Source organism: Carettochelys insculpta, chromosome 26, assembly GCF_033958435.1.
Source record: "Carettochelys insculpta isolate YL-2023 chromosome 26, ASM3395843v1, whole genome shotgun sequence".
Taxonomy (NCBI): domain Eukaryota; kingdom Metazoa; phylum Chordata; order Testudines; family Carettochelyidae; genus Carettochelys; species Carettochelys insculpta.
Genome location: NC_134162.1, coordinates 5,020,762 through 5,036,977, shown reverse-complemented (window position 1 = coordinate 5,036,977; position 16,216 = coordinate 5,020,762). Strand labels below are relative to the sequence as shown.

Genomic DNA, 16,216 nt, shown 5'->3' with positions numbered 1-16,216 from the left:
AGAGAAAACAAGACCGCAGTGGGACACGCAAGCACACGCCTTTGTACTGAGCTCTGTGGAGCACACCAGCACCGTGAAACATGTCAGAGAGCAGGGAGGCAGTGCCTGTGTGTTATTGCAGCAATGAAAGCAATTGCATTGGGCTTCAGGGATGGTCGTGCAGCCCCTTGCACACTGGGGGAGGTTAAAAGGAGAGTAGGTGACCCCACCCGTAATAAAGAAGCCTGTGGGGATGCATGCAGAGGTCCAGCTGAAATAACTGAGCTTTGTAAAGGATGAAGATTGTCAGAGAGATGGCTAGGTAGGTAAGGAGGGGTGGTTAATGATGCCCTGTGCTCGTGGTTAGGGAGGATAGGCAGATCCCTGTGCGGATAGAAAAATGTGGAGCTGCATCTGCCAGACTGAACTCCGCATCTGATCCATAATCTGGATTGTGCTTGTATCCGCACAACGTCTGGAAGGGAGGGAGCAGGAGCACAGACCAGTGATGTCATGCAGGGAAGAGGCAGACAGTAGGAAAGTAGGAACTGGTGCTCAGGGGCAGAAGGAGACTGAGGCTGGGCCTCTGCAAGGTAGCACTCACCAGGCGGGGGCAGCACTCAGCACCTCATGTGGGGAGGTTTAGAATGCAGCTTCTTGCATCCTTTCCCTGCCTGCAGTGCAGAGGCCTGCCCTGGTGCTGCCCCATTCCCACCATGGGGAGAACCCAGCACTGGTATATTGGCAGACCTCCATGGCTATGTGGGGCTCTAAGAATAGAACCTGTGGTCTTTAGCACCACCTCTCAGGCTTCTACTAGTTGGGCTACAGAGTACCCAGTTAGCAAGTGCAAGCAGTAGACTGTTATCCTCTCTCGGCCTTAGCCATTGGAAGGGCCATTGTCCACTTAGCCAACATGTTACATGAGGAAATACAGGAACTACAAAAAAGCGTAAGGGACAGATCACCCTGCTGTGTGCCTGGGACACTGAGCGCAAAATGCCCCTCCTGTGCTGCTCACAATATGGGATATTCTGGGTAACGTGCCCCCTAATGCCATGTGTTTGGTACAACACAATGTCCCTCCGTAGAACACCAGCACTTATGGGGGGAACACGATAGCCGCTGTGGAGAAGGACTAAAGTATCACCGGGGGGGTAATCATCTCTCCTTTGATCCTGGCTTATACAAGCAAATCAGCAACATTCCTGCCACTTACGGCTGATGGGTGCTGGCTGCCGCATTGTCACTTTGCTGGGATCCAAGTCGAATCTGCATTTCAGAGGAGAACATTTTATCCTTCTTCAGCGTTTCCTTAAACAACCCAGGGAAAAGGGAGAGACAAAAAGTCATCATGGAGAGAACTTAAAGGGAAAAATAGCTCTGGGTGTGTGCTGGCAGCTTGCCTCTCTCTGGAGCATCAACGCTCTTATCCCTCCCTCTATTATGAATAGACCTTCTCAAATACTTTTATGTCGCAAATTTCGCTTGTCAATCTCACAAGTGCATTGCTGTGGACAGGACTGTCATCCGCATTTCACTGCTGGGGAAGCTGAGGCCCAGTGAAGGGAAGACACTTGCTCGAGTCAGGAAGCCTGTCAGAAGTGAGTTCATTTTCCAGGTCTTATTTCTCCCAGTGCAGGATCCGATCCACCGGACCACACCAGGTCCCTTTATGGGGCTATTTACATTGCTTCTGAGAGTGAGCCTGGTGCCAGCAGGGATTGTGCTTGTGTGCAAAAATAGCTGTGCAGGCATTGCTTTGACCTGGCAACTCAGGCCCTCAAGCTTGTGATGTGGGGTGGGTTTGAGAGCCAGAGCTGCAACATCAGAGCAGTGTACGTGGCCTCATTCATTCTTCACCTGACCTAGTTCAGTCCTGGGCCACCAGGCATTCGTCATGGCTGCTGGAGCCCGCCTCAGCCCCTGCAGTGGGTACTGGTGTATCAGCTCCTCGGTTGGACTGTGAAAGGTGTTTCAGACATGCAGACAGATTAAACGAGATACGGTTCCACCACGGGCACTGGCCGGCAGTGCTGCACCCCAGAAGCCTTTGCTGAAGCAGGTGCATTCTGGTGGTACCTCAGCCACTGCAGCTGGCCGGCCCGAGGCTTGGTGGCAGGGCACGCTTAGTGCCAGCATGCGAGGAGGCAGCCAGATTGAGGTGGAAGGGACTGAGTGCTACAGGAGAGAAGAGGGGCACTAATTGTTCCACACTCCTAAACTGTAGCATGAAAACAGGATCACCAATGAGATACCTGGGAAGGGAGAGGGAGCTCCTGGGTCATCTCAGCCAATGGCCTGTCCCTGCAAACAGAAAGAGGCAGTGGCAGGAATTATAATGCCTCACTCATGCATCTGAGCCTTTTCACACCATTCTGTTTCTGTGCTGTGATCCCTTGGCCACAGGGTGCCGCTGTCCACCATGGTGACAGTTCTGATCCAGCTGGTGTACATGCGGCTGGTGAGATCAGAGACAGGAGACCCACAGTGCATGGCTGAGAAGACAGTGCAGAAAGGAAGGATGTATTTGAAGGCGGAGGGCCAGCGGAAGCTATACAAGGACATGGTGAAGGCACACATGAAAAAGTGCAGCATTGGTGTTGACACTTGGGAAGAACCTTGCCCAAGACTGTCCCCCAGTGGAGAGCGGTAATCCACGAGAGGGTGGTGCAATCTGAGAGGTGCCGACACAGTGCAGACGAGGAGAGAAAGAGAAGAAAAGAGTGTAAAAAACTGCCCCGCACCCAACCAACAGCTGTCAACACCTGCTCCTTCTGGGATAAGATCTGCGGCTCCAGAATTGGGCTGATCAGCCATCAACGGACTCACAAATAGGAGGGCGACATGAAGACGTCCTACTCGTTATCGAGTGACCGCCGAGAGAGAGAAAAACTTGCCTCTTTTCCTCAGTGTGCAGCCAAGATACCTTGCCCCTCATAGCACCTACATGCCCTTGGGTCTCTTGGAGCTGCATGTGGATTTGCTGCAGTTGGGTCTCCAGGTCTTCGTTGTTTTGTTTCAGACGCTGGTTCTCGGTGGCAGCAGCATGCTGCTTGGTGCTGAGGCTGTGGAACTGGGTTTGGAGCTTGGAGGAGAGAAGAGGTGGCAGATTCAGGCATCTGTAAAGTGGCCAGCTGGAGGGAGTTAGAACTGAACTGAGGAATCCCTGAGGTCAAACTCCCCACTGGTATAAACTGCCACACAGCTCAGTGCACCTGTCTCCTGTTTTGAATGGGGCTTGAAGGCTGGGTCCCAAACTGAAAATACAAAGGAGAAGCTGCTTCCCATTCTACCTTGTCCCTCCCAAGAAACAGTGCTCTGGTTGGTAGAATTGGAGAGCCTCAGTCTTACAGCCTGGGTTTTAAGTGTGGAATGTCCTAGTCTCCTGATACTGTACCCAACTCAGCAGGAGGATAGCAGCACAATGGGAAGGCAAGATTCCCCAGCAAGTTGCACTGCCGACCTTTGCCATGTATTCTGCATTGTTTCTGTGGGTGGAATATCCCTGGGCATGGGTGGACTAAATGTGGGACTGTTCAGTAGAGATCCACATCGCTAGGCCACCTCCCCTGGTTCATTCCATTTCACACTAGGTACCTTCTTCCCAGTCACATCTGGTATGTTTCAGAGCACAACTACATGTCTTGCCCAGACATGCCTGCAATACTCAGCATCACAGCAGGTGCCTTTTGCAGGGATGTGCTTGATTGACCCAGAAATACAAGCCAGTCTAACTGATACGGTCTTCAGCATTGCATCTCAGTGGGGCTGACGGCCCCCAGCAGGCCCTGGGGCAAGGTAGGAAGGGGCCCTGGCTCAGTGGCCCCAGAAAAGGTGGGGCCAAGGACAGAAGGGGCAATGAGCCCTCAGTGCCACTCAGACTGCTATCCTCTCCCTCCCACTTCACAGCTGTGTGGAACAGCAGAACAGCGCTGCTGTGGGAATTCAGAGGGGCCCTGAGCTCTGTTTGCCACTGCTGCCAAGGTGCCAAAGGGCACCTTTGAAATGCTGGGCCTTGGGACACTACCCCCCATTGTCTCTGCCTCCCATCAGCGGGCCTGTTGCATCTGGATGTAGCTGAGACACTCCACCAGCAAGCAAATATGTGTTATTTTGGTATTAATGTGCTTCTGTCAGAGACCAGCTCCAATAAAAGGGGCGTGAGGAATAGGGTTTAGGAATAGGCTAACAGGCTGGGAATCCCATCGTGACACTCATAGGCTGAGTATAGAGATGCTTTCTGTGGAGTGACTCAGTAGGGGCAGCTCCTTCCTCTTTGTACGGAAGCCAGGGGCATCTCGCACATGCCTTGCCCTCGCCACTCTGTCTGCCATCCAAAACGGTGATGATGCAGACATCTGCCCCGTAGGACCTCAACTGCATCCTCCACATCACAGCTGTCTTCCTCAGGCCACAGCACATCTCACCTCACTTTGAGACAGGAGCAAGTGCTGCACTTTGCTGTCCGTGATGTCTAGAGCTCTCTGCATCTCCATGGTGTGCAGGTGGCTTCTGACTTTACTCTGCAATCACAGAGGAGATCGTCAGTGCCTGTCTCTTTAAATGACCCAGCCAGTCAAGGAAAAATCCCCGATGCTATGCAGAGTGACAAACACTCTCTTCTCTTCACTAAGCTATCCCCATGGCGTCACCTTTTTCCATCAGACTGCTGCACAGCTCTAGGAGTGAAATTTCACCCTTTATATTCAGAAGCCCCAGACGTAGCTCAGAGGATCTGAACCACAATTTGAGCTGAGAGTTGCATATTGTTTCTGTAACGTTGACCAACACAGGGGCATTGGCTGCAGGGATCAACCTGGCATTGCTGGAGCCAAATGCATGAGCATCTTCTGCATGAGTGTTTAAAAGATACGTGTTATGCAGCCAAGGCTGTAGCAGGCTTATTCACTAGGTCTGGTGGTCTAGCCACCACCAGAGGGGCACAGAGTGCTATTCAAGCTAGCAGGGGTTATAGGTCCTCAGACCAGTGGCTCTCAATTTTTTTTTGTTTCACAGATCACTTGACATTTGCTGAGGATCTCAACAGAGCACTTAATGATCTTTCCAAATGCTGTTTGTACTGTTATCTAACTATCGTAAAGTGTACAGTCACAGAGAGGTAGCTGTGTTAGTCTGTATCTTCACAGTCCTGTAGCGCCTTAAAGTCTAACAAAATGATTTATTAGGTGATGGACTTTCATGGGACAGACCCACTTCTTCATATCTGGAGTATTGTAAAGAGCTTTGGGTACAAGCAGTATGTTTAAAAAAATCTTAAGAATAAACACATTTTGTTCTACTAATAAAAGCACATATTTTAATATCAGTAGAGGGCTCTGTCCCACCACAGCAGCCACAGAGCTGGGGAAAGTTGCCTCTTTCCCTGGCCAGTACAGCCCTGCATGTGCCAAATTACCCCACCCCCTCTTCTCCCCTCACTACTCCCTTCTCACCCCCGTTGCCCCCCAGACCATCACCTGTGCATCCATATGCATTACATGTGCATCCAGTGGTGGCTGGTGTGGGAATTCTGCAGTGGGGGCAGACCACATGATTCTGTCCTGCTCCCCGCTCCCCATGCTTCACCCCCTCCCCGCCTTCAAGCCATGCAGTGCTGATGTGTGCAGGGCAGCTCCCCTCCCCTGGAACAGTGCAGCCCAGGAGCCGTGTGCAGTGGGATGTGGGGGCCGCCACTACACTCACTGGAAGCGATGTGGCACTGGCAGTGAGTGGGCGTGTCAGGCACTGGAGGGGATGCATGTGGTACCCTGTGCACCCTCCATGTTTCACCCCCATGTCCATCTTTTCCAGGATCTAATTAGTGGAGCCAAGTCAGCAAGTCACTACTTAGGTGGGCTGCCCTTCAGAGATTGTATGCAGCCACCCAGGCCCCCTCTTAGAGGGCACTATCTGCGGACCACCTAAATGGCGCTCATAGATGGCTGGGAACCGTGGACCACAGTTTGAGAACCTCTGCCTTAGACCCTGAGGCATGCTGATGACAGCATCCATCCTACTGCAAACCTCCAACAGCCTGGAGACCCAGACAGAGTGGCTCTAGTTGGCCAGCTACCAACTTGGCTGTGGAGGGACTTCAAACAATACCTTTAACGTCATGAATGACTAACGTGTGTCTGGAGGGAGAGGTCGGAAAACAGTAGGATGGGAATGGTGTGTGCTTCAGAGCCAGCGTGAAGGGGCCAGGGAGATGGGTGCTGAGATGGGTCCCTGAACATAATAGCCCGTGTGGGGAAGAGGAAGGGTGCTTTGCTGATGGCGGCATGTGAGCAAGGCGCAGGAGATCTGAAGCTCAGTTCCTGGCTTGGCCATAAGTTCCCTGTCTGAGCATGGAGAGACCACTCCTTGGGCCTCAGTTCCCCACCAGTAAAAAGGGTGTGATGTCACTTCCTTTCTTCCACTGTTCTATTTACACTGAAAGCTTGTCAGGACTGGAACTGCTTTATAATGTGTTTGTACAGCACGAACTGCAGCAGGGCCCAGATCTCACCTATGGACACTAGGAGCTGTTGGGATAAAAATAATAATCACTAGAAGCTTTGCTGGTGGGTGTTCCATCATTACAAAGGACAGGTAGGATGCATAGACATATTGGCTACATCTATACTACACAGATTTTTCGAAAGAAGCTTTTCTGGAAGATCTCTTCTGAAAGAACTTCTTTGAAAAGAGAACGTCCACATAGTCCCTGCTCTTTCGAAAGAATGGGCCAGGGATCAAAAATGAAGACTGTTCTTTTGAAAGAAAGGAACTGCGGAGCATCTACACACCTTTTGTTTCAAAAGAGAACACTTTTCTTCAAACGGGAAAGGAAGAGTGATTTCGAAAGGAGCGCCGTATTCTTTCAATTTATTTTAGAAAGAACGCTTTTTGTGTGTTGATGCTACATGGGCTCTTTCAAGAGAGCCCCCTTCTTTTGAGAAATCTTTCAAAAGAACTTGCTAGTGTAGACACAACCACTAGGATTAGAAGAGGTGAAGGAAGAATATACTGAATCTCTCTGTTCTCAGTTCTCCTCCCCGAAGAAGACTGTTCGCTCTAGAAATCTCAAAGTCCCACGCCACCTCTTGAAAGCCAGGAGACTCAAGAACATTCTTAAAAATTATAAACAGGGTATGCCTGGATGACTCCTCAAAGGCTTTTTTGTGTTTAGGGCCAGCAAACTGAGTCTTCCTTCTTTCTTTAGTCCTGACCTGAAACTGCCTGTGGGCTGCATCAGGGTAATATATGTAATCTCTAGCTCTGGGGAGCAACATAACATATGATCTAGACTGTAAGAAGGAAATAGCAACTAAATAGTGAAAGCAAGCGCAAGTTTGAAGGCGATGGATGAGATCTGGAAAAGCAAAGCGATTAGCTTAAGAACAAAGCTGAGCATCTTGAAAACGTGTATATTCAGCAGCATGTTGTATGGATGTGAGACATGGGTGACAACAAAAGGTTTGAAGAGAAGGATATTGGCATTCAAGAGGAGTTGTTATAGAAAGATCCTGAGATAGGATGGATGCAGAAGGTCACCAACGAGGAATTATATAGGAAGGTAAAGCTGAAAGAGAACCTACTGCAGAAGGTCATACAATGGAAGTTACAGCTATTTGGGCATATCTGCAAAATGAATAACGAATGAAAAATCAAGATCCTGGTATTCGGCATAATAGACAGTTTGAATAGGAGAGGCAGACCCTACAGAGAATGGGTAGATGGCGTAATAGATCGGTGTGGAGCTAGTCTATAGAAACTAAGCCACTCCACATGGAACAGGAAAAGATGGAAGGAAATAGCGAGGGAGGCATCGGACACCAACAGGCACTGAGCCCATGGTTGTTGATGGTGTTGATGATAATGGTGATAGCTCCACCCCGTATTTACTGTGACCATGCCTACGGGAGGGGTTACTTTTATAAATAGGCTGCCCTCCATTATGAATTCAGATACAGTCTACGAGCAGAGAGAGGGAGGAAATCGGTATGTTTCCGAGGAAAGGCAGCAGGTAAAAAACCAAAGTACAGTGGAGAAGAAAAGAAGAATGTGGGGTTAATTCAAACCTATCAGGCTGGAGTGGCTGGGGAGCTCTGCAGTTATTTAATTCGGCCCCTATGCTGAATGTGTCCAGAACTGGCAGGTATCTTCCGGGGTAGATTCCTGTGAAACAGGTGGAAAGGGTTGCAGTGGGGGACGTGGAGCAGCTCACATAGGGACCCATATAGTCCTGAGCCCAGTTACTCATGGTGGATGGGTTTGATCCAGCTGAGCCTGAAGTCTGAGGTGTTTGTAAGGCCTGGCATTTCTTTGTGAATGTTCAGGAAACGTGGGTCTCATTATTCAACCAGCTGGGAAGCCAATGGCCTTCTCCTGCACCTGGCTGGCACCTGTTTTTCTTCTTTCCTTTCTTAGAGAAGGACAAGCTGTCCCTCAACTTCTGGCCAAACATCACAGAAAGGGCCTAGTCCCAGAGCTAGCCATATCTCAGCAGCAAAGCCCCAGCTCCTCTGCAAGGTTCTTCCTGGTCCAGAGAGGCAATAAGAGCCCAGATGTGCTGACAGAAGTGAGCTGCAGATTGGGAACGCTCACCTTCCACGCACCCGCAGTTTGGGTTCGGAGCCTTCCCCTCAGCAGGCCCCCCAAAGAGGGAATACCACCACTGTGAGAGGCACCTGTGACTCCTCACTCCATTGCTGTGCATGGGTGCTGGGCATGACCAGGCCTGTCTGGGTTGTGAACCCACCTCCTCTTGCAGGCGCTGCTTCTCCTGGTTTATTTGCTGCTCCATTTCCTCGTACAGCCACTGCACCTCCTGGTTGTGGTCAGTGACCCGTCTGGCACAGAAGAATGAGTGAGCAGTTTTCATATGGGTCAGCTGACACCAGACCTAGTATATGGCTGGGAAGGTCACGCTGGTGGAAGGGGACTGATTGTTTGCCCTGGAAACCGCTTTTTCCCTACAGAACCAGCACAAGGTGGGCAACAGCTGGGCAAGCTCCTCCTACACGCTGGCCTTGTCTGACCCTGGCCTCCACCCCAGCCCAGCAGGGTCACTCTCAGAGTCTCCCTTCGAGGGGCCTGATCTGACATGCATCTAAGTCAGGGGGAGCCACTCCAACAGTGGATCCACTCCAACAGTGGATCGGACCCTGAATTCTTTTTCTCACTACTGCAAAATTAGGGATGTTAATCGTTAGCCAGTGAGTCTCACCTGAAAGAGATGAGACTTACTGGTTATGGCTAACCAATGGGGGCTGGAGCAGCCCCCCACTTGCCATGGGCAGGGGGGCTGCTCCAGCCTTGCAGCAACTGCTGCAGGTGGGGGGCTCTCCAGCCTCTGTCCATGTAGGGGGAGAAAGGGGAAACTCCAGCCCTGTCCCCTATCCTTGACATTTAATCAGTTCACTGGTTAAACTTAACATTTAACCAATTAAATGGGATTTTACATCACTATTCAAAATGTGGACGTTGGCCCACTAAGGCCATTTCACACAAGCCAACAAATGGCCCTTGGCAACCTCTGATCTGGGCTGGAGCAGAAGTGTAAGGTGAAGGCCAAAGCCCCACAGTCATTATTAACCCTTGGAACCAACCGGGGAAAGCAGCTTCTCCTTCCTCTGGTTGCTCTTTCTCATAGGCCCATTCTCCACTCCCCTCCCCTATTCTTATGCTGCATCTGTAGAAAAGGGTCCCCCAGCCCAGCCCCACCGTGCCACTCACTTGTTCAAGGTCAGCTCCAGCGTCACCTTTTCTCTCTGAGCTTCCTTGATCCGGTTCGTCATCTTGGCTAAGAATTCCTCCAGGTTCCCCAGCAGGTGAGGCTCATCTTGACGGAGCTTCACCCACAGCCTCCAAATCTCGGACTGGCTGGGGAGAGAGAGAAAGGAAGGTGATGTCCCTGACATTTCTCCTTGTTTGGAAGTCAGGCTAGATAATAAAAGGGCCTGTTGGGGCCTTAAGCTCTTAGACAGTGGTATTCAATCAGTGCTGTAGCACACTGGTGTGCTGTGAGACCTGTCTAAATGTGCTGTGAAATGTGGTCCATTTCCCCTCACCGTGGCTCTTTGCAGAGCCACCGTTTGGGGGAAACTGAGGAACCCCGTGTCAGCTGGGGCTCAAGCAGCAGAGCCACCATGCGGGGGAATGCCAACCTTGAAGGACCCTGTTCATGCCAGGAGGCAGCCAAAATGCTGCTTCCTGGACCAAAGGAGCTGGCAGGGAACCCGCCTCCACTCCCTGCTATGTCAAGAGGGAAGGCAGGAGCCTGTTGGAGCTGGAATGTGGTTTAAATGCTGCGTCCTTGCTCCAACAGTCTGGCAGGGAGGGGATCCTGCTTTCAGTACTTACTCGCCTACTCAACATCCCTAGCAGGACGTTGAGCAGATTTTGAAAACGTGTCTGTGCTCGCTGTCTAAGACAGTGTATTCTGTGGTGGATTTGAAACATGAATGCATTTGATTCTTGTTCAGCTTGTTACATTCTCAACTATGTTGCAGATCTCTCCAGTAAGACCATAACTGTAGTAAATGTAAGTAAGTGTGACTTTTATGAGCAATCGATTCAGGTGAAGGAAGTGGGTGTGCTGTGGAACTGTTTGTCTCGTTGATGTGTGCCATGCTACTGAAAAGGCTGGGAACCACTGATCTAAGATGTTCTTTATTTAGCAAATTTCAGACCCTATTGGGCCTTGTGAGCTAAGCAAAGTCAGGGCCTGATTTCACCTATTGACAATAGCTAGGAGAATCCTTGCCCTGGGGCTTAGCCGTTGGTGGGACATGGCCTGTGACCTATAACCCCATAAGAGACAGCTACGGAGTGACACAACTAACTGTGCAAGGACTTGGGCTGTTCAGTGATACTCAGACTGGGACATGGCTGCCACAACTGGCTCTTTAAGGGGTCTCTCGCAGTTGGAGGTTGACGGAAGACTTCCCTTACTCCCCACAACTGTGAGAAGTACGGGGGTTGATGATAGTGTCCTGATCGTTCACTTTAGCACCAGCTTATCAAGCATGCTAAATCAAACCCCGGAAGATCGATGTGCTGGTGGTCGATCTTCTGGTAAGTAGAGAGGTGCCCTAAGTAATTAGTCAATGCGGATGTTTTTACTATGTTATTAACCAATTGTAGAACACTTGGTCAGCCATTTTGGTGTAAGACTAATATATAGTTATATACAAAAATAGTAAATGAAACAATGAATTGACATGACTACTTCTTCACATGACTTCTTGTTCTTCTTGGCCTCTGAGGATAGAACAAAAGGCAACGGGCTTAAACTTCAGCAAGGGAGGTTTAGGTTGGACATTAGGAAAAAGTTCCTAACTGTCAGGGCGGTCAAACAGTGGAATAAATTGCCAAGGGAGGTTGTGGAATCTCCATCGCTGGAGATATTTAAGAACAGGTTAGATAGATGTCTATCAGGGATGGTTTAGATAGTACTTGGTCCTGCCATTGGGGCAGGGGGCTGGACTCAATGGCCTCTCGAGGTCCCTTCCAGTCCTAGTGTTCTGTGATTCTATGATTCCATGACTGTAGCTGCTCAGTAATTTGGCTCCAGATCTGCTCTATCACTTCATCTGTCTACCACTGCTATTTTGGTCAGTGGACAGACAGGTTGTAAAGACAGGAGGAGGTCTATTAAGGGACTGAGCTGAAGGTTGAGGAAAGGTGTATGAAAGAATTTGGGAGTTCTGGGTAGGGAACATGGATGAGAGTTTGGCTTCATCAAAAATGGGATTTCTTTCCACCCAAGTTTCACCCAAACATTTTCTGGTGTTTGGTCAAAACCTTCCCTGCTGCATTCCAACTTTGGGAATGAAATGTTTCGTGCTGTTGCAAAGCTGGGTGATTGCTAGCAATGCAGTTTTCACAAAAAGGCTTTTGTATTGTTTTAAAATGGCAAAATGTCACCATGAAAAGTTTGTCCCCAGCCTCAGTGACACTTGGTTGGCAGCACAAACCTGGAATGGAATGGAGGTATTTGGCAGAACCTGCTGCCAAAGGAGCATATGTGCTCATCTGTGAGGAGCCAATCACAATCATGCAGTGCGCCGGCCAAGTGTGTCTCTGGTGCTGAGCCACATAAGAGATTTGAGTCTGCGACTGCCTCTGAGCTCATGGAGCTCAAGTATCAGGAGCTCAAGAAGCTGGCAGTGCCAGGTTCCATGGCTTAGGATGGGCCTCCCACGGGAAAGACAAGTGCAACCCACATGCCTACTGGGTGTGGATCACTGTCCCATGTAGTGGCACCTAGACCACTGACACAGTAAAAGAATGAGTGTCCTTTACAGCCTTAGCCGAGAGCCAGCAGGCTTTTAGCTCAAACTGGAGAGGTTCCTGCACTAAGCTCCAGAGGTCGGGAGTTCAAGTCCACCTGTTATACAAAGATAAGCTGGTGTTTATGCTCAAGGCCTGAGTCTCAATCCCTCTGCTCCTATCTTTGAATCAGGGATGAGCACACAAAGTAGCTTTCAGCCACTTTTGAGCTCCCTAGATGTAGACGCCTGATATCTTGGCCAGTGTTACATGTAAATTCTGCCCTTCTCTCAAGCTTTAACCACAGCGTCAGCCCAGCCCTGCTGGGTGCTAGATGAAGGTGTGGCTGGTGCACTTTTACTCTTCAAAGATATTGTCTGCTCCCAGTTGGTCCATGAACGCTCTGAAGCATTTTCTTTCCTCGCTGTCGGCTTCCTCCAGGGAGTGTTCCATGAGGGGCATGAACACCCTCCTGGATGCAGTCTTCCTCCTCCGGTGCTCCTTTGTCGCAGCCTGTAAGTTCAGGAACTGCTCTGCCAAGAGATGACCAAAACCACATCAATGGCCTGGTGGGAGATACTACAGTTAAGTACTGAGGCCAACGTCTTCCCACGTGGGTGTATAACCCATGTAGTGGCACTGAGACCACTTACAGAGAGAAAGAATGAGGCCAGATCTACACTAAACCTTAAAGTCAATTGTAGATGTGCAATTCTAGCTGCAGCAATTGCATAGCTGGAATCAGCTTATCTACAGTTGACTTACCTGGCCATCCTCTCAGAGGGAGTTCGACGGAAGAAACTTTTAAGCCTTTTAAGAGCAGGACAGAGGGCTGTGCCTTGGGACATGCTCTGAAATCGCTGCTGTAGCATCCGTCCAGTCCCCTTAAATTGGGAGCAGCACCAAGCATTCTGCTTTGATTGCTATCAAAATGAAAAAGCAGTCCAGTAGCACTTTAAAGACTAACATAATAATTTATTAGGTGATGAGCTTTCGTGGGACAGACCCACTGATTCATATCAGAGCCTTGCCAGAGCAGACTCAATATTTAAGGCACAGAGAACCAAAGATAGTAATGAAGGTTGACAGATCAGAAAAATATTTTTGTAATATTTTTCTGATTTGTCAACCTTGGTTACTATTTTTGGTTCTCTGTATCTTAAATATTGAGTCTGTTCTGGCATGGCTATGGTCGGAAGAAGTGGGTCTGTCCCATGAAAGCTCATCACCTAATAAATTATTTTGTTAGTCTTTAAAGTGATACTGGACCGCTTTTTGTTTTGATAGTATATAGACTAGCACAGCTTTCTCTCTGTTGCTTTGATTGCTGTGTGACTGGTACCCATGTCCCATCCATGAAAGGCAGTAAAGTAGCACCTACTGAGCCCTGCGGTGAATTCCTCTGTTGTTAAATATCCGTTCCTGTCAGTGTCGAGACCATCAAAGATGAGCTCCAGCTCTGCTGCGCTGCATGGGAAATCCTCTCTCTTCAGTTTCTAGGGAGGGTGTAAATGTCTGATTAGATGGGAATGTGACTGATCTTGTGAAGGAGCTTGTGCCCATCGTGGAGGTCCCTTAAAGCAATGCAGGGTGGTTGTGGGTTTAGAAATCTGGTCTTTTTTATTGCTCGGGACTGATTCTACTTCCTCTCCTGTTTTACACCATTAATTTCAAGAACGACAGCTTGATGAGGTACAGAGGGCACTGGCCTGGCTCTCAGGACACCTGGCTTCAATTCTTGGTGCCACCACTGGTGTGCTGAGTCACTCCACCTCACTGTGCCTTTGTCCCCACATTTCCCTTTCTTTATGGAAGCTCCTGTTTCCTGTCTATATAGACACTGTAAATGTGAAGTATCGATACCAAAGGTTAGCAATAACCAATCATTACATTTTGCCCTTCTTAGCAGTGCCCATCCATGGCTGCCCATATTTATTTGCTCTCCTAGTGAGCTCTTTTTAGACCTATTTTACAGTGGGGGAGACTGAGGCATGAAGTGATGTGACTTGCCAAAACCATGAGTCTGTGGCAACCCCCGGTCTAACCACAAGCCAACATGGCGTCTTTTGATTCGGCCCTTACTTGGGTGATTTGCTGAACAGCGCTTGACCCTGGAGGTGTTAATTCTCCTCAACTTGTACATAGGGGAGTAGAAAGCCTTAGAGAACCCGAGAGTCCTCGGGCCAGAAGAGACCTCAGGAGGTCATTGAGTCCAGCCCCCTGCCCATATCAGGATCAACCCCAACTAAATCATCCCAGTCAGAGCTTTGTCAAGCTGGGACTTAAAAACCTCTAGAGATGGAGATTCCACCACCGCTCTGGGTACAGGGTTCCTCGTTATGAGTTCAGGTTACGTTCCTAAATAATGCAAGATATAGTGAAACGACTTATAAAGGGGAATTAATATCCATAAGGAATAATGTTGTTAGCTTGAGATATGTTCCCATTACATTCAGTTCACATGTGTGGTACATATAATGTATCTATAGCCCACAAAAAACAATAAATAGAGATAGAATAAAAATAAATAAATAGAATAAATAAACAGATAAATAATAATAAATAAATAATAACGATAAGCCGGCTCCCTGCCAGTTCTGACTGGCTCCGTGCCTGTCCTCGCAGCTCCCTGCCAGCTCCCTGCAGTTCCCCACCACTCCCCTGGCTACCTGCCAGCTTACCTGTGACTCCTCCTGGCTCCCCATTGCTCCCCACTGGTCCCCCATGACTTCAGGGATCACTTCCAGGGCCCCTGCACTACAGCACTTGACACCCAGCCACCACAAAACTGTGCTATGTTCCTGGCTTTTGGTCCCTTGGCCCCTAAACAATGTAAGTGCAGAGCGGTGCGACTTATAATGAATCTGCTTTCCTGAATTACTTAATGACATATGCAAAATGACTTATAGCACAGCACTTTATAATGAGGCCCCCTGCAACTCATTCCAATGCTTCGCCAGCCTCCTGGTGAAATAGTTTTTCCTGATATCCAACCTAGACCTGCCCCACTGTGACTTGAGACCATTGCTCCTTGTTCTGCCTTCCGTCACTACTGAGAACAGCCTCTCTCCATCCTCTTTAGAGACGTTGAAGGCTGCTATCGAATCGTCTCTCACTCTTCTCTTCTGCAAACTCAGTAAGCCCAGAGCAACCTGACTTTTCCACTGCAGATCAGTGGCAGGTCCAGAAACAGGTCTCAGGTCTCCTGACTCCCATTCCCACGTGCTGTCCACCAGGACAGTCCTACTCTCTGTCATGACTCCCTGGCCACTGTGGGCTTGTCACGAATGCCCAAATCTGGCCAGTGAAGTCACTGTATAAGCTTGCCATTTACCTGCATGTCGGCACGTGTGATGAAACCTTTCTGCTCCTGATCACATTCCCGGAAGAAATCCTGAACCTTTTCCATTATTTCTGGTGGGAACAGCTCCTCCTCCGAGATGGGGGATGTTCTTGCACCTCGTATCTGCTTTCGTCGGCTGGAGCCCAGCTTCCTGCCTTTGGGCGGTGTCCTCTGCTCCTCCATAGCGCTTTTGGTGTGTGGCTCAAACTTTTGAAGAGAGAAACCAGAGGGCAACATGCCTTCATCTTCTTGAGATCTCTGAGCAACAGGCTTTTAATTAGCTTAGCTCAGTGGATCACAGAACTCTTACACTGAGAAGGGGACAAGCCTGGTTGGCTATTGATGGGAAGAGATGGGGAATACACTACCTCTGAATAGGCTAATGGGGACCGAATGGCAGAGGGGTTGGCAGTGGGACAGTCTCTGATTGCCCAGTGCTGGCCTGGCCCTGATCTGTAGTGAGGAGAAGCTTCTGCCAGGTGATTGTGGGTCCTGTGTGAGGGGCTGTGTCTCAGCCCAGTGGCTTCTTCCCTGCCACTGGCAAACCTAAGCCTGCCTAAGGGTCTTCCTCAGTCACAGGACAAACGTGGCAAAGCTGGGAATTGGGCTCTCAGGCTCCAAGGTTTACTCCAG

General features: G+C 49.5%; 1 protein-coding gene across 1 annotated transcript in view; it reads right to left on the bottom strand.

Annotated features, from left to right (window-relative positions):
* The window catches only part of RAB44 (RAB44, member RAS oncogene family), a 30,497-nt gene extending 14,698 nt beyond the window's left edge, over positions 1 to 15,799 (bottom strand). The window contains exons 1-9 of the mRNA XM_074977444.1: positions 15,575 to 15,799; positions 13,622 to 13,736; positions 12,602 to 12,773; positions 9,703 to 9,849; positions 8,726 to 8,816; positions 4,410 to 4,505; positions 2,880 to 3,067; positions 2,238 to 2,286; positions 1,199 to 1,293 (exon numbers count right to left, since the gene is read on the bottom strand). Coding sequence (XP_074833545.1) covers positions 1,199 to 1,293; positions 2,238 to 2,286; positions 2,880 to 3,067; positions 4,410 to 4,505; positions 8,726 to 8,816; positions 9,703 to 9,849; positions 12,602 to 12,773; positions 13,622 to 13,736; positions 15,575 to 15,766 — 1,145 coding nt within the window. The 5' untranslated portion in view covers positions 15,767 to 15,799. The remainder of the gene's footprint in view (positions 1 to 1,198; positions 1,294 to 2,237; positions 2,287 to 2,879; positions 3,068 to 4,409; positions 4,506 to 8,725; positions 8,817 to 9,702; positions 9,850 to 12,601; positions 12,774 to 13,621; positions 13,737 to 15,574) is intronic.
* Positions 15,800 to 16,216: the final 417 nt, after the last annotated feature.